Source organism: Calonectris borealis, chromosome 1, assembly GCF_964195595.1.
Source record: "Calonectris borealis chromosome 1, bCalBor7.hap1.2, whole genome shotgun sequence".
In the NCBI taxonomy this organism is placed as follows: Eukaryota; Metazoa; Chordata; class Aves; order Procellariiformes; family Procellariidae; genus Calonectris; species Calonectris borealis.
Window position 1 is genome coordinate 58065860 of NC_134312.1, and position 22596 is coordinate 58088455.

At 59.8% G+C, this 22596-nt stretch overlaps 2 protein-coding genes across 6 annotated transcripts; both read right to left on the bottom strand.

Moving 5' to 3' along the window:
- Positions 1–1543: 1543 nt before the first annotated feature.
- On the bottom strand, positions 1544–16003 carry TRIOBP (TRIO and F-actin binding protein). 5 transcript variants are annotated; one of them, XM_075155604.1, is made up of 14 exons: positions 15407–15490; positions 11986–12042; positions 11562–11630; positions 11016–11105; positions 10068–10177; positions 9065–9623; positions 8308–8418; positions 6165–6312; positions 5636–5747; positions 5004–5163; positions 4537–4650; positions 4141–4227; positions 3089–3252; positions 1544–2346 (listed from the first exon to the last, which is right to left on the bottom strand). In XM_075155604.1, the coding sequence occupies exons 1-13, from the start codon at positions 15473–15475 to the stop codon at positions 3091–3093; spliced, it is 1848 nt and encodes a 615-aa protein (XP_075011705.1). In that variant the 5' UTR covers positions 15476–15490; the 3' UTR covers positions 1544–2346; positions 3089–3090. The 5 variants fall into 5 exon arrangements, with proteins under 5 accessions (XP_075011705.1, XP_075011679.1, XP_075011697.1 ...); XM_075155578.1 differs by lacking the exons at positions 1544–2346; positions 3089–3252; positions 4141–4227; positions 4537–4650; positions 15407–15490 and adding an exon at positions 15856–16003 and having other exon boundaries at positions 4878–5163; XM_075155596.1 differs by lacking the exons at positions 1544–2346; positions 3089–3252; positions 4141–4227; positions 4537–4650 and having other exon boundaries at positions 4878–5163; positions 15324–15407.
- A 511-nt stretch (positions 16004–16514) lies between these two features.
- On the bottom strand, positions 16515–19298 carry LOC142078093 (uncharacterized). Its single transcript, XM_075140622.1, has 4 exons — positions 19180–19298; positions 17840–18823; positions 17498–17593; positions 16515–16667 (listed from the first exon to the last, which is right to left on the bottom strand). Exons 2-4 carry the CDS (start codon positions 18368–18370, stop codon positions 16515–16517), a joined length of 780 nt encoding a protein of 259 aa, XP_074996723.1. The 5' UTR covers positions 18371–18823; positions 19180–19298.
- Between the last annotated feature and the right edge of the window lie 3298 nt (positions 19299–22596).

Genomic DNA, 22596 nt, shown 5'->3' on the forward strand with positions numbered 1-22596 from the left:
CACACATTTCGCCCGTGCTTACGCGACACGTTTATCGGGATCAGCAGCCCCCGGTCAGGAAAGGAGAAAAAAAAACACCGCGCCAACAAACCAACCCAAACAAACACATGATACCGAACCCCTCGGGGAAGGGGCTGGTGAGCTGCACGCACCAGCACTCTGCGGTTCACCCCTTACTCACCCTCTGCTTGCCCCCAGTGCCCCACTTTTGGGCGTTTCCTCCCCCAGAGGTAGGTACGACCACATAGACTGTTGCTTCAGCAGTTGTTTTTTCTTAAAACCATACACGCACCCCCCGACTCGCAACACCATGCCCTGAACCCCACTTTTTTTCTTCCTCTCTTGGTCCATACCAAACCCCCATGGCAAGACCAAGCCCTGCAGCCTGGAAGCAGTTGCCCTGAGCTGCTCTATCGCCTCTTGCCTTCCTTCCCATCTCAGGCCCCCGGCGTGCCGAATGCTCACCCCATCCCAAACTCGATGGCAACAGCCATGTCCTGCTGGGAGGCAGAGGGAAAAGCCTGGACCTTGGGCAGCCAAGGACCAGCGAGAGCAAGCCCTGGCCCTGCACCGGCGCAATGGGGAGCCAGCTGCTGAGCTCAGTGCTTGGCCTCTTGCACCATCCGCTGGGTTGCCCAAGGGCCTCGTGCGCGTGACAAAAGCCTGCAACCCAGTTTTACCGGAATTTGTGACTTACAAAGCAGCTTGCCTTACCTAGGGAAAGCAGTTGCCACAGCCGTGGGTCTGTATTAGCCTGCACCCCCCTGTCCCAGGGGCCACCGAGACCACGGCGAGGTTATTACACGCCGAGTGAAGGCGTGCTGCCAGAACTCTCCTCATTGCGGCTGCCACCACGTCCTTACACCCGGCTCCCATCCCATTTCGCAGTACTCCAGCCTGCCAGCCGATGCATCCATCACCTCCATCTGAGGGTCCTCCCTGAGCCCCTCACGTTCCCCTCTTCAGATGGTGCCTCCAGCACAAACCCACAAGTTAGGGCTCTTCCATACTTGCCAGCAGCCTCTCCGCAGAGCAACAGCTCACATTTACATTGGGATGGGGCTGAATAAGGAGCAGTCACCCCCAGGTCCTCCATCCTGCCAAAAAAGCAACGTGCTTCACCCAAAAACATTAGAAGGAAAGAAGGTTTGAGATCCCTCTGATCTCCACCAGGATCTATATATACTGTTTACTCTGCCAGTAATTTGCAGTGCCATCTGCCCCCCTCAATATTGGATTTACCAATGCAGCCCAGGCTCAGCTCTTCCTCCGGGGGGCTGAGGGTCCATGTGGGATTTTCAGAGCGTTGTCGTGAAGCGGATTATTTCCCCTGCAAAACCCAAGGTGGAACAGACAGCTGGATAACGACACTGCAGGTCTCCTCTCACTCTCCAGCCAAGGGTGATCCCGCTGCTTTCCCTCCCTGAATCCAGAGGGAGGGAAGCGATGGGTCAGGATGGCCCAAAATCACACAGGAACCTGGAAAAATGACTCCCCTACACTGCCACACAGGGTTAGGGACATGTTCCCCTCGACAAACACATTTTTCTCAGCGAAAGGGGAAGATTTTATTAAGTTAAAAGTTGAAGGGCACAGCAGAGCAGCAGCAGCTGCCACCTTGGGGGGGTTGGCTCTGGCGGGTGCAGTAGCAGCCTCACAGCTCCTCTTCCCCAGAAAGGAGAGACCCTGTGGCTCTGGGCTCCTGCCAATTGGGGTTCTTGAAGGAGCCAAAGGACAGTCACGGAGAGAGCTCGATCATGCGGACTCTTGCCAAGGTCTCCTCTTTCAAAAGTCCCAGGCAAGCACGTCCATGGCAGACTGCCCCGGCGGCTCCCTCCTATGGCTTGCATGTCTTCTCCGCAGGTCCCTGGGGGTGGCACGGAGGAGGGAGCGTGGTCCTTGCCGTGCATCCCAGGGGGGACCGCAGAGATATTTGGAAGAGAGGAAATATGTGCTGAAGGTGGCTGTGTGGCCGGGAGCAATGGGGCTGGCGAGGGGGGGAAAACCAGATTCTCTTTTTCAGGTTAGAAAATGCTGATGATGTAGTAAAAGTTTTCCCCCTCCTCTTCCTGTTCTTCCCGGAGGGAAAAAATTCCTCTATAAAATATCATTTTCACATATAAAATCCTGAAGAAGGTGCATGTAAGGAGCCAGTCCAAACAATGTGCTCAGGTACGCAGGCAAAAGGGGTTCATCAAAAAAGCTTTGGGAGGGGAGTAGGGAGGCTGGGGGGTGGGTGGGATTCCTCGCCAAGGCAATAACGGATGGGATTCAACCTCCCCCTCCCCGCAAGTGAGGAATGGAGCAAATACAAAACAAGAACAGATAAACAAACGAAGAGCAGACCTAGAGAGAGACAAAGACAAAACCAAAAATGGTTTAGAAAGACTCCACCGAGCGCAGAAATGCCATCCCTTCTGCTCCCACGGGAGACGGCCGTCTGGCACCCTGCTACAGACCCACTCATCTCAGCGCCCACCAGCAAGCGCTGGCGGAGCAGGGTGACCCCAATCCCAGAGACCACAGCATCCAAGCAAGAAGTAGAAGCGCTCCGGACAACGGGACACCCTTGTTCCTGTCACCCTGCTTCCCTCCCCAGCCACAGCAGGGATGCCCACAGGCGAGCGTGGGAGGAGGGCTGGGTCTAGTCAGGGCTGCTTTGATGCAGACCTAAAATTTCCGTGCTGCGACGGGGAAACCGCTTCAAAGGTGAACGCAATAGAAGCATCACCTACGTAGGTAGCGCATAACTGCCTCCACGCTGTCACCCAAGCCACGGGGCGAAGGCCAGCATGTGGCCGGCTCCCACCTCCAGCCTGGCTGAGCAGCGCTTGGTGCTGGCTGCAGGAACATGAAGAGCAGCAAGGCGAGAAGGGGTTGGGGACCTTGGGAGAACGTCAGGGACAACAGAAGAGCCAGCGGTGGAGGACAGAGGATGCAAGAAGCAGGGAAGGAAGAGTTTAAGCCTAAACTTTCAGCACGGAGTGGAGCAGGAAGAACTGGCAGCTTCCATCCCCCTGTCAAAGCGGGGCAGCCGGTCTCAGCCACCTGCACCCGCAGGGGACGTCACAGCATGCCCAGTGCTCACCGTTACTCGCCAACGCTGTTGCACAGTGACTCCTTCTCCTGCAGAGCCGCCATGGCCAGCCGCAGGTGCTCCTTCAGCTGCTCGATCTCTCGCTCCGAGCGCACCTTAATGTGATTCAGCTCTGCATAGACGTCTTGGTATTTCCCTGAGGCAAATCTCTTATCCTGCCAGGGAGGGAGAAGGGTCAGCAGGTTTTAGGGCTGATATTAAGGAGGGGGGCGGCAAGGTGAGCCCAGCAGGAGAAGGGCCAGCAGGTCAGGAGGGAGAGCCAGCCGCGGGTTTGAAGGCCATCCCAATCTGGGCCACGCAGAAACTATTCAGAAGGAGAGCGTGGAGGTAGTGCTTCCCAAACCTCCGGCCGGGGAGGAAGGCAGAGTCACTGGTCCCGCAGCAGTGGGGACCTGCAGCATCACTGAGGTGATGTGGGCTTTACCATGGCTCATGTGTGTTTAGGCTAAGCTGTATGGGAAAAATAAACCCCACCAGAGATGCAGGCCGCTGAAAGGGCCGGTCCCAGCCACTTATATGGCAAAAAGCTTAAGTGAGAAAGTTACAAACTCCTGAAGCATCACTGAATCTCAAAGCCTCTTTCAGGTTCCCCTTTGGCAGAGGTCTTTGAAAATCCCTCTGAAGGAGCTGCTGCCAGTGGAGGGAGCAGCACAGCCAGCAACGGTGCCCAAGGAAACACGTCCACCCAGCCAGGGGACAACTAGGGGAAGAGAAGGTGGCTGGGGAAGCGGAGTGCCAGGCAGGCTTCATCCAGGCTTCGCACCTGGGAAAGAAGGGCTCCTGGCTTGTCCACGCTTATATTCATATACATGTGGGGAAACCAACAGCAAAGTCTCCGTGACATTTCCCCTGTACAAGATAAGTCAACGCCAGCTCGCGCTGTTCGGAGCACATGGCTGCTATGTGCTTGGGAGCGAGCAGGGACAGGGAGCACAGGTGACAAGAGGGTTTGGCCAGAGCGTCCTATCAAACCCAGCCGAACCCTGCTGACATGCAGACCTGGTGCTCTCCTCCCTCCCCAATGCCTCCCAGATAACACCGACCTTTTGCATCATCTGCAGCTCCTCCCGGAGGCACTGCACCTCTTTCTTTAGGTACTGGAGCTCGTTCTCCTTCACCCGCAGCAGCACCTGGGCCGGGCAGGGGGAAAAGGAACCAGAGGTGACTCAAAAGCCACCGCCTCGGAAAGGCCGGCGGGCCCCGGCGCAAGCGCGGCAGCGGGAAAGGAAGGAAGGGCCAGGAGGGCCGGGGCAGGAAGCGGCACGAGCGCCCGGGAGAGCGGCGGAGGGGAAGCTTGCACACCTCCTTCCTGCACCGGCCCCGCTGCTCCATCCGGCACCCCCCTCCCACCCGCTCCAAGCCAAAACCGCCGCGAGGAGGAGACCCCCGGCAGGGGATGGGGATGGAGGCAGCAGGGCAGCCCAGGGGCACCCCCATACCTCGAGCTCGCAGGAACTCCGCTCGTTGTTGTGCGGAGAACGGTCCCCAGAGCCCCGCGATGAAATAAAGCTTCGCAGCTTCCCGATCTCATCTGAGAGGCGGGTCTGCAGCTCCTGTGGGAAAAAACAAAAGATGTCAGGGTAGCCAGGGCACGGGCCTCTCCGCTGTCCTGACCCCTCCATCTTCATGCCAGCCCTGTCTCAGCTTAGAGGCCTCCTTGTAACCCCCTGGTCATACGTGACAGTGGCACCTACAACCAGCAGCAAAGAACACACTTGCCGTATTTAACACCATAGTTAAGACAGGCCCATCTACAGCCTCTAACTTATTTTTTTCTCTTTCTGATGATAAAATCTTAGAAGGGAAGAAATATGAACAAATAGGGGAGTTTTAACAGAGGGGCTGTGCCGTGCGAGGGAGGAATGCACTCCATGGTTTCTGCTGGCAAGGAAAGCCCCTCTCTTGCCTGGTTTTTCCAGAGGAGCTCCTTCCCCTCCTGCTGACAGCGCAGCAGCGTCTGCTCCCGCTCCTCTGCCTTCTGGGTGAGCTCCCCGATTTCCAGGCACTTTTGGGAGTACTGTTCGGAAAGCACCTGCAGCTCCCGCTTCAGGGAATCCACATCCAACCTGTCAAAGAGGCACCAGCTCATCACTGCCCTGCAATCCTCGCCGGCCCCTGGCCATGGCATCGCCTTCCCCCCTGCCACAGGCAGCCTCTGCCCACATCAGTCAGTGGCACAAAATAATGTCCCCTGTGGACCAAGGCTTCAGTTCCCTCCCTCCTGCACACGAGCGTGGTGCTTCTAGGAGCTTCAAGCCATGCAGGAGAAATGGAGGAGCTTTCCGTAAAGAGAATAGAAGGAAGAAGCTATAGGGAAAACAGAGGTGCTATGGGGAAAACAGCCATGCAGGGGATAAACCTCCCTGCCCTGCAGCTCCAGCAGCCCTGGCAGTCACCGCTGGGCACCCACTGCCCCCGGGGAGGGAGCTGGGGAGGCGGCGGGGGGACAGCTGGGGGCTACAGCCACAGATGGGGTGTGGTGACACTGGCACAGGGCGGCAGCATCCAGCAAGGGGAGCGGCAGAGGTGGTTTCTTACTGGTGCTGCTTCTGAAGGGCATCTGAGACCGAGCCGCACTGCTGGAAGCTTCGTGTCCTGCCCAGCTCCTTATTCATCTCCTCCCGGTGGGCTTTCTTCAGTGCCTCGATGGCTGCAGAGGGGGACAATGGGAGATAGGGAATCAGGCTGTGCCAGCTCCAGCACATCTGGGGGAAACCAAGCCAGGGAACCAGCCCAACTCTTGCTGCTGCAGGCTCCCAGACCGTATCTTTACGGGTTCCCCCTCCATCCCTTCTGCCCTTGGGGCATCCCCCACCTTCTCCATGCCCCAGGATCACCCTGACGCACCAAGCGCTGCGAAGGAGACTAACACAGGGCAGCGTGTGAGCTCCCTGCCACCTCTGCCAGTCCTCCTTGCCTACAAGAAGGTGCTGAGCATCAGCATCACACCAGTAGGGTCAGCAGTGTGGCTCTAGATGACTGGCATGACTGGTTTCTCACAAGAGAAAGGAGGGAGAGGCAGGAGGGACCCACCTGAGCAGGGGCACAGTTTGGTGTCTGCTCCTACCTGCTGCCGTCGCCGCAGCCTCCTCTGCCAGGAGCCGCTCCTTCTCCTGCCGCAGCCGCTCCAGCTCCCGCTGGTGGTGCCTCTGGAGCTCCTCCATCACTTGCTGGTGGGACGACTCCATCTCAGCCAGGCTGCGCTCGCAGGCCTCCTGCCATGCCGGGGAAAGGAAGGGTGAGGGGCTCAAAGGTCCCAAGTGTGCAGGGGTTTGGGCCAGGACAGGCACCTGGCCGGGCTGGCATTTGGTTTTGTAAACCTCACCCAAGTCCAGGGCCATTCTGAGAGAAGCAAGACCACTTCAGAAGGAAAAGACCATCCTGGGAAAGTGAGGTGGCACTTTATCACTGAGCACAACCGTTTGACAGGGTCATGCATCTTGCAACACCCTCGTGCTTTGCAGAGGAAGAAATGTTCCTCCTGCTCTGCTTAAAAATGAAGCAGCAAGACAGGAACGTCCCTCTTGGGCCAAGAGCTGGGAATAACGCGCCCAACACCCCAGCCCAGACCCTTCCACCAGGCTGCACTGCCTGGCTGGAGGAGATCAATAGCAGGAACCGCATCTCGGTATCTGCCTTTTAAATAAAGCAGCATCCCCCAGAATCAATGAAAACTGAGCCTCTTCTGAAAAATGACACCCTGTACTGCCCTGCGGTCCGATGGAGGCTGCCAAAGAGCGCTCCCCAAAGCCTAATGGTTAGGGAAACTCCTCACTCAGGTCGCCCTCCTTTCCGACGGCTCTGAGACCAAGGGGATGGTTCTTTCAACACCAAGCGCTGCGGTTAACTGGTGTTACAGCAAAGCAAAGCGGTTCCCACCTCAGAGCTACGCCTCTGCTCTCCCCCGGACGCTGGCAGCACTGCCCCAAGCCCCTCAGGAAGGATTTGTTCACCACCAAACCACGCCAGAGTATTATTTCAAAAAGCTAGGGCCTCTAAGCCATCAGCAGAGAGCCAGGAAGCCATCGTGTCCCCCGACAGCCCCTTGCCATCCCCTTCCTTCCCCCAGTACTAAGGCAAAGGCTGATATAAAGGGCGTTGCAACACACTGCAGGAATGCAAGTCCTTGCTGGCTGCTCCTCCCTGCTGAGACGAGGGAAGCTGGGAAGCTTCACAGATCGACCAAAGAAGAGGAAATAGTGAGGGATCAATTCAGTGATCTGCCCACGGGCTGTCTGCAAACCTCAGCAGACTGAGACAGAATGAGCCCAGATGTGAAACGCTGGCTTTCTGAGCCAAGTTATCAGGAAGATAAGGTGCCGTTCCTCTCCACTCCTTTTGCCTTTTTTTGACCATAAAGAGGCCTGTGAGCTGTAAATATTAAATCAAGATGACAGAGCGACTGGTAACTGGCTGGGCTGGGTGCCACAGGACTGGTGAGTTTCTTTCTCTGGGCTAGGTACAGCCAACCTGCTGCAACGGGCTTCGCCAGCCCCAATTTCCTTCCCCTTCGGCATCTTTCAACACGTAGGGCACATCCTGAACTCCCCACAGCGTGGTGGAACAGCAGCCTCCCCCTAGGAAATCCCCGCGGGAGGTGACCCCGCTTGCTTTGGATGAGTCCATGGGAGGGAAAATAAATAAACGAAGAGAAGTGAGAGGCTGAAGCCTGAGCAAACTCTGCTTTGCGGGCCTCCCACGTGCTGTCCCAGCAAACGAACGGGCTGCGCTGTCAAAGTGACCTTCAGGGCTCAGGCGGCTCTGGCAGGGACAGGAGCTCCCCAGGGCCTGACACACTGCTTTTAACGAGGGATTCAGGAACCCTTGTTAGCAAGAACCGCATGTGGCAAGCTGCAAACCGCCGGGGAACCTGCGGGCAGCTCGGCAGAAAGCTCACTCCTGAGCCGGGGGACAGCTCACCAGCCCAGCCCAGCCCAGCATCGCACCCACACACAAAGCAGGGCACAGATCCTGCACCCCTCCCCTAACTCTCCTCCTCCTCCTCCCCGTTTATACTCTGGCCCCTTTAAGGCCAGGCAACACACACCAGTCTTTATGTAATTAACATTGATTACAAGTGGGCCCAGTTAGGGTCACCATGGCAACCCAATGATTAGCAATACCTGCTCAGCAATGAGCTGAATCCACCGGCATTTCCCAGTTTGGGACTGGGAGCAACCCCAGGGTCCTGTGTCCAGTGCTCCGCTCACCTGCGAGATGTACCCCCGGGGCACGTGGCCATCTCCCTGGGATTTCGCCGCCTCCCGAAGGCTCTCATTTCGGGCTCGGCAGGACTCCAGCTGCGCCCGCAGCGACTGGACCTGCGCCAGGGAGGAGAGAAAGATGCTCAGCCAGAGGCGGAAAAGTGCCACGACCCGACTGATGTGCCGCATCTGAACCCTGGGCTTAGGGATGGGGAGGACCATGCATGGCCAATGGAGATGTCTGCTTCCCATGGGAATGGCAGCCTGCCAAGAGACCAAACCGGCAAAGCCGGCCCCAGCCTGGGAAGCGCTAGCAAGGAGGGGAGGAGACATCCCAACTTCCAGAGGTGGATCTGTGCTGGAGGAAACCACCGCTGTATGCATAGCTGGGACAACAGACAAACGCACGGCTCCTTTCACAGGCTGGCAGGTGAAGTGCTTGCAGGCTTGGGAACAGCCAAAGAAGAGGGGTTGTGGATGTACTCCCAGGAAACACAGACTCCACACAAGCAGTGCCACCAACTAACTTATCCTGGACCAAAACGTGGCCTGGGGAACCTCTCCAGGCATGTGAGAGCAGGTCTCTGGCCTTGCATTACCCGGCTGCAAAAGCTCCCATGCACTCGAAGGGTGGCAAATGGAGCCAGAAAGAATGAACATCTCCCTGCACCTCTGCCTTGCTCTTCTGCAGAGTCTCCTGCTGCCAGGGACCACACTAAGGGGCCACCAGAATCCTAGTTTTAAAGAGGAGGGATGCTCTTACCTCCTTTTTCAGTGCCTCATTGGTGTCTCCGTGGCCCCCCTTGCTCTGGTTCAGCAGTGCTGTCAAGGGCACCCGCCGTGAGTCCTTCAAGGGCAGGCGTTCCAGCTCCAGCCACTTCTTCTCTATCTCTTCATTCAGCTGAATCCGCTGGTCCTCTGAAAGCGGGGGAGCGGGGAGGTCCTGCTCCCCAGCCTTGCGGGAAGAGTCCCCCACCAAGCCATCACTATTTGGGACCCTGCCATCAGGGGTCTCAAACCATTTCCGCCTCTCCTCTGAACGGATGGCCAGATCCCGCTCCAGCTCCTCATGCTTGGGAGCTCGGTCAGAGATCCTCAAGCTCCCTCTCGTCCTCTGCGGGGACCCCTGATTCCCAGGGTCCTGCGGCAAGGGAGACAGCTCCACGTAGTCAAAGGTATGGCGCTGCCCATCCGCCTTCCAGTGACTGCCCTTCGAGTTCCCCTCGGAGCCCGAGCCCGGCCGCTGCTGCTCCTCCGTCCGGAGTGAACCCTTCTGCGGGACGCAGTTACGGAAGGAGTTCTCCTTATCGCAGTCGGAGAGCCTGAAAGCAGAGCGGTGGCTGGTGAAGGAGAGGTGCCGTGCAGGAAAGGATGCCGATGGAGGCACCTCCAACTGCCCAAGGCTCACCTCTCACTCAGCCCAGCCTTACAAAACCCCATGCTGAGCACGGAGCTGGGCCTCTAGCATCCCATCCCTCAGGGATACAGGTTCCTCCATGGGGCAGGGAGGATTCGCTCCCAGTTCCAACCATGCTGGTGGAGAAACGGGGCTAAACTGATGTGGTGAGGCAAAAAGCAGGTGCAAGAGTGGAATCATCAGGCTCTCAACTCCTGCCACCAGCTGGTGTCTCTAGGCCACGTTCAGGAGGAGTGGAGGGTAGGGCTGATATAGGAGCAGCCAAACTGCCAGGGGGGCTTTCCCGGCCTGCCAGGGGACAGGGGCAGCAAGAGGGGGAAGAGGAGAAGCGGCACGGGGCAGCTCTTACTTGGTGACGTCTGGAGCACTGACCGGGCGCACGTTCTTCCTCAGGGCCTCGATCCAGTTGCGCCGGATGCCCGAGGTCATCGCCGACAGGGTGAAGACGGCATTTTTCGTCTGCAACAGGGAGGTGATGGAGGCCCTATCAGCGCCCAGCGGAGGTACAAGCAGCTCCCCAAGACCCCCAGGCACCTGCTCGCACGGGTGGTGGACAGTGCTAGAGGGACCACGTGCTGTCTTGAAGAATCCCGTGCTCTCGTGGTCAGGTGGAGGGGTGGGGGTGGAAACACGCTCTTTGCGGGAAAGCCTGTTACACGTCCCCCGCGAGACCATCTCCAAGCAAAGGCAAAAGAAACTTTGCCGGCACACGTGGCCAAACGTGAGCCGGTGCCATCCAGTCGTTCAGGTGCTGGGAGCTGTGCACCAGTGCTGGGGTACAGCAGGGAAACCCAGACCACGAAGTGCCCAACCCTGCACACCCACTGGGTTTTGTGCTGTCATAGCAGCCATCTCCCACTGCTACAGCAAGTAGCCGAGGACAGGATTGTACTGGGGCCAGATCCAGGGTACAGGTTGTTACTCAGAGCACGGTCAGCCAGGCTACACTGGGATCTGCTGTGCTCACCACTCCCTCCCCATGGCTCTAGAGGAGCCACCTTGGCCAACGGGTCAAGTAAACACTCCTGGCGTTTAGCTTGGCTCCTGGGCCGCCTCCAGCACCGCCTTCGGCCAGCCCTGCAAAGCCGCCTCCTCCTCCTTCTTTTGCAGGCAGGCAGCACTCATGTCCTTGAGCACTGCCACCCACGTGTCACCAACCAGCCCTGCTGGGCCACCATCCCGGCACAAGGTTTGCACGGCTTGCCTCCTGGCATCTCAGCATGGGGAGGGAGCACGCATTCCCACCCAGCGTCCCTTGGTGCCGCTGCTCCATGTTCACGCAGTGCCGGACACTCACATGTATCTGGAAGCCATAGTTGCGCTGCACCGCAAACTCCGTCACGTCCGTGCAGGAGCGGAGGTCGATTTCTCCATCGAGGTCATCAGCCTGCAAGCACAGCCACCCGCTAGGACATCTGTGCAAACCCAGCTTTGAAAAAGCCCCCGTCACCTGCCGGCACCCTAACCGAAGCACAGGCTGCCTCTGCCTTCACCCCACAGCTCTCCAGGAGCCAGTCTCAGCTCCCTGGCACAGCGTGGCCCATTTGAACCCCAGGGGCAGCCAGCAGCATGGATGCAGAGCGTCAGAGATGCCCAGCCACAGGACGAGCCCTTCTCCTCACCTCCCACCACTGACAGCCCCCTCAGGCTTCACCAGCCCGCCTTCAGACACCCACCCTCTTCGTCACCCCTTGGCAAAGAGCAGCTCGCCACCTCCAGCACCTTTCAGGAGGAGAGGACGCTGCCGCTTCTCCCAGGAGCGCACTGGTCATGCCAGGGCTGTGCTCCTCTCCTCGCTGGCCGGGAAGGAAGAGAGGGCTGGAGAAAGGCTGGCTGTGCTTACCTCCTCCGCGTTCGAGTCCCGGTAATACCTCAGGCTCGAGTCGGTCAGCACGAACCAATGTTTCTTCCACTGCAGGCGGATCGGGCAGGGGGAGGGAAGGGAAAAGACAGGAGGGAAATGGATAGGCAGTTACCAGGGGAAGTGTAGGAACAGGGAGGGACGCTCTGCACCGCGACCTCTTGGCCTTCTCTTCCCCCTCCTCCACGTCCCTTCCGACTCCCCTTCGCGCCCCTCGGCTAGGAGAGGGGTGCTGGGTGAACCTCCGTGCCCGCACAGAGAGTGAGACACCTCCACCAAAAGCTTCTCGCTGCCTTTCCCAGTGGGAGTGACCTCAGCGAGGGAGGGGGAAGGAAATCGGCTGCTTGCCGGGGGATCTCTAGCAGCAGGAGCTGGGGGAAGAGGCAGACCCCTGCCTCGGGCTTACCTCTCCTGGCTCGTCCAGGATGGACATCCATCCCTTCTTGAAATTGAGGAGATCCGGCTGGAGAGGAAAGGACAAAACAGAGGGTTACTGTCTGGGAGCGACCCACAAAAGGGCTTTTCATGCCAGGGGGGAAGGCAAGTCCCCAGTGGCAGAACAACAAGTGGGAATAGCCTGGCATCGCTTTTAGAAAACTCATAGGGGTGTAGGACCCGGTGGCGACGGAGGACTGGATTTAGCTCTCAGCAGCAGGCAGTCGTTCCTGTAAGAGGAAGCGGGAGATAAGGAAAGAGGTTTAAAAAAAATTAAAGGAAAATATGCAGCAGGGAGGTTTCCACAAGGTGCCTTGGAGGTATTTATTCAGAGAGGGGGAAGGCAAGGGCAAGGAGAGCAGGCAGAAGGGAATGCTGCACTGCTTGGCTTGGAGATGGAGGCAAAGTCGAAAAGAACCAGACACGCCTTGTCCAAACCCTGGCCATCTGTGCCTCACAGCTACGTCCCTCTGGTAACTTCACCACCGATTGTTTATTAAAGACGCTAGCAGCTCTCTACGAAACAGCCCTCACCGCAAACGTTACAGGAGGCAAATTAACAGCTGTGAAAACACGTTGCCTTTAAACGATGTGCCCCAGGGTAGAGATGAAATCAGAGTCACAACCAGCGCTCGATCCTCTCTGAGACTCGACCCTCTCCAAGACTCAATTCTGAGATGCTGGGGGCTCCTCTTTTAACACCCAGCTCTTTCTACTCCCTCCCGCCACAGAGCCTGCCCTCTGCCCAGCCTCGGCCACAGCTACCGAAGACGAGGATGAACAGAGTTTCACTCCGTGCTAGAAAGAAGTTTCCCCCCACTCCCCGCCTCCTCCTAACCTCACGCCACTGGTGCGGCATCCCAACCAGTTTATCTCCTTCCCAAGGTGGAGCGCCCGAGAGCTGACTCAGGGGAACCGCTCTCCCTGGCTTTGCCCTCAGCCAAACAGGCTCGAGCCGGTCCTCCTCCCAACCCTGCTGGCTCCGGAGAAGTTGCACCACCAAATAATTCAGCGCAACTCCTCTTCTCCCAGGGAAGCCAGAGTTTGCCGATCTGCCCCTTCTTCTGCAGCCGAACCAGGTGGGGACAGTGCCGGAGAGGTGACGGTGCCAGAGCTGGACCTCCCAGTGGTCTGCACCAGACCTGCCAGCCCTGGGGAAGCCACCAGCGGTCCCCACAGCCACCACCCAAAACCGAGCTGGCGAAAAGGGGTGGCTTGGCAAGCCGACGGCCACTCCGCGCCCCCCGAATGAGCCCGATGGCCGAATGCGGCTGCCCCGCAAGCCCAGCTCCCTGGCCGCCCAGCCGGGCCGAGCCCTCCTGTGCTTTCATCTCCCTGAGCTGCCGCTCTTGGGTTACACCCAAGGTTACGGGGCAGCAAGAGCCCGGTACGTGCCGGCCCACCCCGGCGCTCCGGCTATTGGTTCGAGCATATGGGGAGGCCCGCCAAGGGGAGGGTCACCGGCTGCTACAGCTTCAGGCCTGGCCAGAAGCGTCCGATGGTGGCCCTGAGCCACCCGGGAAGAGAGACAGGCAGGGAAACGGGAGCGTAAGGGCACGGGGGACTCCAACGCCTCACCTCCCGCAGAGGTGACAGGCGCTGCTGGCGGCTGGGAGACGAGGGGGACGCATGCATTCCCGTCCCTACGGACCCGGACGTCCCGCTGGCCCTGCTGCCGCCCTGAAAAAGTGCCCCAAAAATTAATTCCTTCCCCGTGGCAGCAGCTCCACCCTTTTTCCCGTTATCCCTTCCAATCCGGTGACTTCAGCTCCGGCTCTGAACTGGGAGCGGCAGGAGGGAAGGAAAGGAGGCGAAACGTCAAAGCGCAACCTTCCCCCCTCCCGGGACGCACGTGCGCTCAGCAGAAGAGAGCCGGGCAGGCTCCGGGAAGGTGGAAAAACATGATAGGGAGAGAGGGAGCGAAAGGACTCCTGGCTGGGGCTGTTCAGCTGGGTCTCGTCTTATTAAGGATTTACAATCCCAAAGCATTAGACGCCAAAATAATGAACATTAATGGGATGTATGCTGCTGGGAAAAGCAGTACAAAGTCCTGCCAGAACCGCTGCCCCCTGACGCAGTGCTGGGGCCAGCAAATCCCCCCGGAGGGCTTCTCCCAAGCAGGTGAATTGCACAGGGCTCCTGTTTTCCCTGCCGGCCCTGTTTTCCCTGCCATCCCCAGACGCAGAGCCACAGCTCTGGAATTGGCTTTGAACTATTGTTGTCATAGCGGGGCCAGTACCGTAGGATGAGGCATCAGTTGATGCACGAAGTGCTTAAAGCTACTTTTCTCCCCCTCCCCACAACCAAATCCAGCTTCCTTATCCGGCATAAAGAGCTTCAGATACTGGCAGAGAAGAGAGTGGTGTTCAAACCGAACCCCCCCATTCAGAGGAAAAGGCCTGGCGGTGGGAAGAGGAAATGTCCAGGAAAGGCGAACCGCTGGGAGAGATCCGGGTGCCGGAGATGCAAGGATGCGGTAGGATGCACCCCAGGCAAAACGCACAGCCCTGCAGTGCAGCTCGGAGCTGCGGATGGCGAGGCTTCGTCTCGGGACGTGGCAGCAGCAATTTTGCCTGGTTGTATCCATACCCACCAGAATTCTATGTTCACCCCCACAGCTGGCCAGGTAAAGGCACTGGAGGGGGTCCCAAGGGACACAGATGACGTCTGGAAGGACTGGCTTATGATGGCACGTTAAGGAGAGGCAGCTGCCTGCTCTGGCTGAAGAAGGGCTACAGGGGAGGTGATAACAGCCTGCAAGTATCTGAAGAATGTAAACACCAAAGAAGGAAAGGGGACGGGGTGGGAGCGAAGGAATGGCTCCTGGGTGGTACAGAGGCGCCGGGATGGAGAAGTGGAGGAGAAGAGGCTGCACCAGGCTGAGAAAGCTTGGTGTCCGAAGGGAAGGACGGGGTGCTCAGGTGTGCTCCTCCCGTCATCAGCCTCTGCCATTGCTGTGCCTCCCACTCTTCCAGCTCCCAAAAGCTCCTCAGGACCACAGGTCCTGGAGTGCCGCTTCCTCTCACCTCTGAGAGATGGTGTGAGGGGCTCTCGGCCTCCCGGAAAACACAATGTCTCCTCTCCTCCAAAAAGGGAACCCGCTCCACCAGGCGCAGGCCCCAGGCCAAAACACAAAGCAAAACTGCTCCAGCTCAGTTTGGTGGAAGCAAAACCGCTCCCAGGCTGGAGCACACATGCAGCTCCCAAATCTATACATGCTGCAAAAGCAAGCGGGCAACAGGCTCTCCCTTTCCCTCCGCCCCCGTGCGAAAAGCTGGCGGGCACAGCCCGGCCTGTCACCTCCATTACCCCACTCTGCTCAACAGCCTTCGTCTCGGGGCGGCAGACGTCCACACCGAGGAAGGCTCGCCCCGGGGTGGGACACTTCCTACCCCAAAACCGCATCTGGTTCCCACAGGGAGCGGGAGCTCCCCACGCCCGGGGGGATGCGGATTTTGCATCCGACTGCGGTCATCGGTGTGGTGAGCTCGGCAGGCCTCAGCCCGGTCCGCGCTTAGGCGCAGCGTTACCGATGCCCATCGCGGTGGGGTGGTGCCCGCCGCTAACGAACGAGGCGAGGAAGCACCGAGCCTCAGACACAGCCTCGGATACCCGGCGGGGCCAGAGTCCCCCGGGGAGCAGCGGTGCCCGGGGCGAGCAGGGAGCGGAGGGAGCCCGGGGAGGCGGCGGCTGACAGCCGGGGGCCCCGCCGGCCCTCCACCCCTTCCCAGCCCCGCGGGGTCCCCCCACCCCCAAGGCCCGGCCGAGGGAGAGGAGAGCGGCCGGGTGGAAGAGACGACCCCCCCCGCCTCCCGAACCCTGCGGGCCGGTCCCGACTCACCGTCATGGCGGGGGCGCCGCGGCCGGCGGCGGGGCCGGGGCCGGGGTCGCGGCGGGGCCGGGCGCTGGCAGCCAGGGCGGCGGGGCGGCTTCAGCGGCCGGGCGGCTTCCGCGGCCCCACCATGCCCGCTCCGCCGCCCGCCCCGCGCTCCCTGCTCGCCTTTTTCCTCTTTTTTTAATTTAAAAAAAAAAAAAAAAAGGAGGAAAAAAAAAACCCACCCAAAAAACTTTTCTTTCCTCCCCCCCAAACTTCCTGGGAGGGCCCGGGCAGGCCAATGGCAGCCAGCCGCCACCGCCCCGGCCGTCCGCAGCCAATGGAGCCGCCGGGGCGGGCGAGGCCGCCGGGCCGCACGGAAAGGGGGGGCCGGCCCCGGGGCGAGGGGCGGTGGCGGCCAGCGGGATGGGACGGGACGGGACGGGACGGGGGCGATGCTGGAGCTGAGCCGCATCCCCCTCCCTCCCCGCTGGCCCGGGCAAAGTTGAAGCCCAGGGCCGGGCCGGGCTGAGCCGCTCCTGCCCCAGGAAGGGACCGCCGGGAGCCCAGCCCTTGCCCAGGCAGGGTTTTCTTTCAGGCAGGGTTTTCTTTCAGGCAGGAATTTTTTTTTCAGGCAGGAATTTTTTTATAGGCAGGGATTTTAAGCAGTGCACACAGCGGGATCCTCACCTTTGCTCCTGAAGCTGCTCGGTTTTATCCTCCGCCCCCCCGAAATGAACCCCTAAAGCAGCGATTTGCAATCTTGGCAGAGGTGGTAGCCGGTCTGGGGAGGCCTCCCCTGCCCCCGGAAAGCCAGCCCACATAGGGAAGGGGAATTGCTAGAGAGGGTCCCGGTGGAAAAGGGGCAGGGGGCTGCACATCATGAAATGCCACACTCCACTGCACAATTATGCCGAGGCGATGCTTCTCGCTGCAAGCCAAAGCAAAGGCGCCTGGCCCAGAGCTCAGCGCCGAAGAAACCTGGGATAGGTGGGGTGAACCAGCCCCAGCTGTGCAGCGGGAGCTCAGGGCTTGGGCTCCCCTCCAGCCTGGGGCAGGGTGGCGAGGGAAGGGACGTCACCAGTTTCGAGTTTCAGAGGCCTTTGGGAGCCTCCTGTCCCACTACAGTTTGTCCTCGTATAAAGCACAAAGCCAGGCCCTAGCAGGGGACAACCTGGCCAAGACGACTGACGCACACAGAGGGGACGGAGGCAGGGACTCGGGCACAGCTGCCAGTTACACGGCCTCCCAGGACTCTTTCTGCAGCCCTCCAAAGCCGCTCTCGCACCATTTTTGGTATTCCGGGAACGCCAACACAATCAACCGTATCTTCTTTCATGTTACTAAAGCCCACTTCATCCCCATAAAACCCTCGGTGCCATCTTATCACCGGGCAATAATAAAGGGAAGGAAAGCAGCTATGCTGAGATTTCAGTCCCAGGTCTACTGCTCACCCCTCTCTGGCTTTAAAAAAGTCTCTGTGCCTCAGTTTCCCCAACTGAGAAATGGGTGAAAGATGAAGGGAAGGGAGGTATTAGCGAGCGTGGTGCCCAGGAGGTCACGGGAAGGCAGCACCATGCTGAGCCTGCTCAGATCAAGTGCCGGAGACACAGGTGCTGCCCGCGGTGACCTCCAGGGAAGGTCACGATTCCCAGGGCCTGGCTCCTACCTTGCTGCACTTCTCACTGGCATTCAAGCGTGGCTGCGGGCTTCCCGAGGAGCCGGTGCTGCTTTGTGGTGGGAAGGCGCCTCCACCCAGCTGGGGCTGCAGGGACAGAAAGCAGGAGCTGAAGCCATAGGGGTTTAGTCCTCACCTCAGTTTCCCAGATCCGAGCATCCACCTCCTGGCACTGGCCAGAGGGAGAAGCGTCTTCCCTCCTCCCAGTGCCAGGCAGGCAGTGTGGCTCCCCTGGAGAAGCAGAATTGTGACCCAGGGGACCCACCTGCTCTATGCTTGCCAGTTTTATGCCTGGCAAGGGTCCCCATCAGCTCTGGCTCCTGCCGTACTCACATGATAAATGAGAAGCCTCTTGTTCCCCCAGTCGCATTCCAATGGCTTCTCTGGGTTGTTTGTGTCTCGGGCGTGCTTGGGACCCTTCCAGTCATCCTCCAGCCGCTGTGCTGGACTCTCAGGCCTTTTCCTGCTGTCATCCAGCCGTAGTCCTACGTCCAGACATCTAGCGGGGCTTTTCCAGTCCCTTTCCAGCCGGTGCGTCAAGTCCGCACGGCACACAGGCTTTTCTTGGCGCTTCCAGTCCTTCTCCCATGCCTGCATTTGGTGGGCATCCCCCCGGCCCCTCCAGTCCTGCTCCAGTGGTCGTGTTGGGCTCGTGGGGCGCAGGGGCTTGCCTTGGCCTTTCCAGTCACTGCCGGCGCCCTTCCCAGGGTGGGAGGGCAGCAGTTTTTCCCGGGGGCTCTGCCAGCTGCATTTGGATGGCATCCTGGGCCCCTCGAGGTGCAGTGGCTCCCCCGGCTTCACGTGTTGCCTCTCTGCCCCCCGCACCGGGCCAGGAGGGAAGATCTCCTTTTGGCTTCTCCACATGCTCTCTGAACGTCTCCCAGGACTGAGGGACCGTGGCAGTGGCCCTGCCCAGCTCAGCCTGCTGTTATCCGAGTCCTTCCCGAGGCCTGCAGGGTGCAGGGAGTCCCCTCGGCTCTTCCTCTCCAGGGCTTGCCCTGTACCCCCTGCCTGCCAGGCGGCTTGGCCCCTCTCTAAGTTTGGGGAGCGGCCGGGCTCCCCTTGGCTCCTCCAGCTTTTCTCCAAGCGCCAGGGAGGGCTTACGGGCTCCCCTGCCCTCCTCTCCGACCGGCTGGCCGGGCTTGCAGAGCGCGGGCTCCGGCTGCCTCTCTCCAGCAACCAGCCGGGGCTGGCGGGGCGCGGGGGATCCCCCTGGTTCCTGCTGGCCCTCTCTGGGTGCCGAGCCGGGCTGGGAGAGCGCAGGGGCTCCTTGGGGTCTCTGCTGCGCTGCTCGAGGTGCCAGGAGAGCCGCTGGCCCTAGGGACATGGAGGAGAGAGAGCAGAGAGTCCTCTCAAAAAAAAAATGCCAGTGAACAAGACGGGATTAGGGCTGGGAGATGGTTTGGTTAAATAATTCCCCAGGCAGCAATTGCATCCCCGTGCACGGAGCCAGCCTGAAGAGAAGCCTCTTGCACCCAAAGGGTGAAGGGGCTGCTGCCATTTAAGAGCAGAGAGTCCTGGTCCGTGGCAGGGGGAGGGCTGGGAATATATGGAAGGGAGAGCAGGGGAATGGAAGAGAGAAGCATGTGGCAGAAATAGAGGAAAATGTGGCAGGGAAAAGCAACCCAGCTCGGGGAGTTGGGATGGGGTCCCGCCACACAGGCAAGCCTCACCTCCCTGGGCAGGCTGGGGCTGGACTGCCTCCGAATTAGGTGGCCTTTGCTGGGTGGCACTGGGGTCTTGCCATCAAGCCGGTCCACGCGGCCTTCCTCCAGGGCCTGGAAGGCTTCCAGGGTCTCCGATTTCCTGCGGGCACGCACAGCCTGTCAGCTCGGAGGCAGAGCCCCTATGGGCCCTGCTCCTGCTGAGCCTGACCCTGCAGACCTCCACCAGCCCTGGACACCATGTGCACCATAGCATTTCCCTTGCCCTGTCCCCATCGCTTCAACTGCCCCAGCTTTTGTGTTCTGCTGCCTCACTCATGTCTTCTTCACGCTATTCCTTAAGCTTCCCTCCATCTGCTTCTTCACATCCCATCCACCTGCTCCAGGATACTTCCCTGGTCCCCATTTATGTCCCCTCCTGCCCTGTGCCACCAACACTGGAGCCACTCGTGCTTCTTCAGCCAAGACTCCAGCAGCACTGGGGACTTCTTGGCATCCCGATCCTTTCCTGAGTGGTTCTTACAGCAGACCCTGGGTCCCTAGGGAGCCACTGACTCTGGGAGCAGAGACCACCTCTTTCCTTCCCCCTGTCTGTGGCTTGCCCCACTCCGCAGCACATCCCGTGGCTTCCAGGAGGCGGCTGGGAGGATGAGGAGCATGGGCTACTCCTTCCACTTCCAAAGGCGCACCTTCGCTCCACCATTCCAATGGCCTCTGCTGCCCGTGTGCCACTGTGGGGGAGCTCCCCAGGCTGGGAAGTGATGAGCCTAAGCCCAACCCTTGCTTTAAGGGAAATTTAAGCACAGCTGAAAGCTGAGCTTTGCCATCTAGCCCTGCTCCCTCCCTGAGGCACAGCGATTCGGAGGTGGGGGCCCCCTGACAGCACAGGGGGGCGATCCCCCACCTCTGGCCACTGCGGAGACCCGTTGCTTCTCACCTGCGCTCGCAGCCAAATATCCTCTCCACCTCCACCCGGCCGGGGCTGAGCGTGCGGGAGCTGCAGCGGTCAACAGCATCCCGCTGGCGCTTGGGCTTGGGCAGGTCTGCCAGCACCGTGTACTCCTGCCTCTCCAGCCCGTGCCGCCCCTCCGCGCCCCTGCCGCCGGGGTGCCCATGGGTCTCCCGAACCTGGGAGCAGGCGAGGCGCCTGCCGCTGCCCACCGCGTCGCTGCGGGCTGGCGAGGAGCCGGTGGGGGCATGTGATGGGGTGGATGCCCAGGGAGGGTCGGTTTTCCGGCGCTCCAGGGAGAAATAGCTGCTCTCTATGCAGTGCTTCGGCCAGCTCTCCTCAGGCTTCTGGCTGGTGGGACAGTGCTCTGGGACGGGGAGAAGGCCGTTACTGGGGGAGGCATGAGCGACGCGGGATGCCACCACGTCCACGGCAAAGCAGGTCTTCGGAGGAGAGCTAGAAACGGTCCAGGAGGGCAGAGATAAAACCCAGACTCCCTCCAGGCGGGGTGGGAGTGCTGGGACACAGCGCTGCGAGCCGAGGGCACGCCAAACCATGCAGACAGAGAACACCCGGGAGACCCACGGTTCATGGTCAGCACACACAGAGATGCCACCTCATGGACTTTGGGTCTCAGCCCTTCACATGGTGCCCGCGGAGGTGTTGAATGCCTCCTGGGACCAGAACTGGGTAAAGAGATGCTAAATCTAAATAGAGATCTGCCGTGAACTTCAGAGTCCCCTGAGTGGAAAGCAAACCAGAATGAGGATCTCGCACGGGAGCAAACCAAGTGTACCTGCTTTCAGCGGGCAGATTTCTTTCCTAAAGCTCTGGGCCTCAGTTCTCACCCAGGATCCAGAGGGAACAGGCTGAGCCCACCTGGGTCTGTCTGCCTGTGGGGCTCGTGGCTGCACCTCCTCCTTGTGGCCCACGTAGCTCATCATGTCCCGTTTGCCCGATCCCAAAGTGTTGTCCCACAACCGGGTCATTTCCCCGTCCTGGGAGACAAGATAGGGCAGATCTCTGCAATGGGGACTGGTAGCTTTTGTGGGCTGGAAGGAGGTAAGAGCATATATGAGAAGTTACAGCCCGTTCAGCCCAAAGCTTCCAGTAAAAAGGAACCAGGAGAGGAGCTGGGTGAGCATAAGATGACCCCAGCCCAACATCAACGGGCACACCAAGAAACAACATAGGAAAGTCCGCATGGGGGAATCCAGGGGCGAATCTCATGTGCTCTTTAGGGGCAGAGCCTCCTTTGTGGGGGCTAAGGGTCTCAGCTGATCCCCCCGTGCACCTCAGGATGTTCTGAATGTGCCCAGTAGAAGTGGCATTGAAAGGCCGAGGGGGCTGGGGAGACCAAAATAACCCAAACCACGAGAGAACCCCATCTCACCCTGGCAAGCGCGGAGTTGGCTTCGGCACGGGCGCTGGGGTCGGTGCCAGTTTCTCTGTGCTCACTCTCAGCTTCGGGGCTGAGCAGGGGATATCCCCTGCTCTCGTGCCAGCTGTGGGGCAGGGAGAGAGGACAGCTGGTAGTCAGCACAGCCCACGGAGCTCAGGAGCGGGCGGCACTGCCGGCAGCCCAAGCCATGCCGGCTCTCTCTCCACTGGATGGGTATAGGCTGGGGCCACCAGCCTTGCTCTAGAGGCAGTGAGGAGTAAGAAGACTCTTTTGGTGGCCCCCTGACCTCTCCAAGAGGAACCCGGTTAGAGGGCATGGTGTGGGGGTTGCTCAGCCATTTTTCCCAGGCACCAGTGTACAGAGCATCAGGGAGAAGGCACCCGATTTCCCCCTGCTTGGCTTCCTGCTCCCCCTCCTCTGTTTTTCACACCGAGAGGGTTCATTGGAGCAGTGCGGCTCCCGGCTGGTACTCACCGCTCCGTCCCCTCCGCTGGGCCCACGCACACATATACCTCGCACTGGGGGGCTAAAATGCGGACGGCATCCCAGGGCCCGCCTGGGTCTGCGTCGCTGCCGGCATCGTGCCCTGCGACCTCCACGGCATGCTCCTGCGAGGAAGAAGGGGATGCAATGGTGCCGTCAGCGTGTCGAGGATGAGGAGGAAGGCTGCCCTTCAGAAATGCCTGCTTCTTCTCCCTTCTCCAAGAGCAGCCTGGCCTCCGGGGCTCTTGATGCCTCACCCAGCCCACTGTTGAGGTTTTTCTTCTACTTCAGGAGGCCAGAGAGAACCAGCACCCTCCTATTTGATGCTGAATGCTGCAGGCATCCCAGAGACAGCGCGTGCGGATGAGGGCTCAGGGAAACCCCGCCCGCGTTGGCATTGATGCTGCTGGCGGCCACTCTCCCTTGCCACCCGGATAGCCTGGGGAGAGGCAACGGAGCCAAGAGGGAGGGCAATTTTTGCAGGGAAGGCTGCAGCCCCAGCCTCTCTCTGTCACGGCTTGCAGGCAGCTCAGCATCCTCCCCAGCCCCGTTACCTGCAGGGCTTATGAGCAGCAGGGGGGGAGGCTCCGGG

Bases quoted from the DNA above. Each gene is read 5' to 3' on its own strand.
- LOC142078093 (XM_075140622.1), bottom strand. From the start codon at position 18,370: ATGTGGAGAAGCCAAAAGGAGATCTTCCCTCCTGGCCCGGTGCGGGGG. The intron at 17,594-17,839 runs GTGAGTACGGCA...CTGTCCCTGCAG, and splicing joins AGAGGCTTCTCATTTATCAT to CCCCAGCTGGGTGGAGGCGC. The intron at 16,668-17,497 runs GTAGGAGCCAGG...GACCCTCTCTAG, and splicing joins CCAGTGAGAAGTGCAGCAAG to CAATTCCCCTTCCCTATGTG.
- TRIOBP (XM_075155604.1), bottom strand. From the start codon at position 15,475: ATGCAAAATCCGCATCCCCCCGGGCGTGGGGAGCTCCCGCTCCCTGTG. The intron at 11,631-11,985 runs GTAAGCCCGAGG...ATCCGCCTGCAG, and splicing joins TCCTGGACGAGCCAGGAGAG to TGGAAGAAACATTGGTTCGT. The intron at 3,253-4,140 runs GTCGGTGTTATC...CCTCCCTGGCAG, and splicing joins AGCTGCAGATGATGCAAAAG to GATAAGAGATTTGCCTCAGG.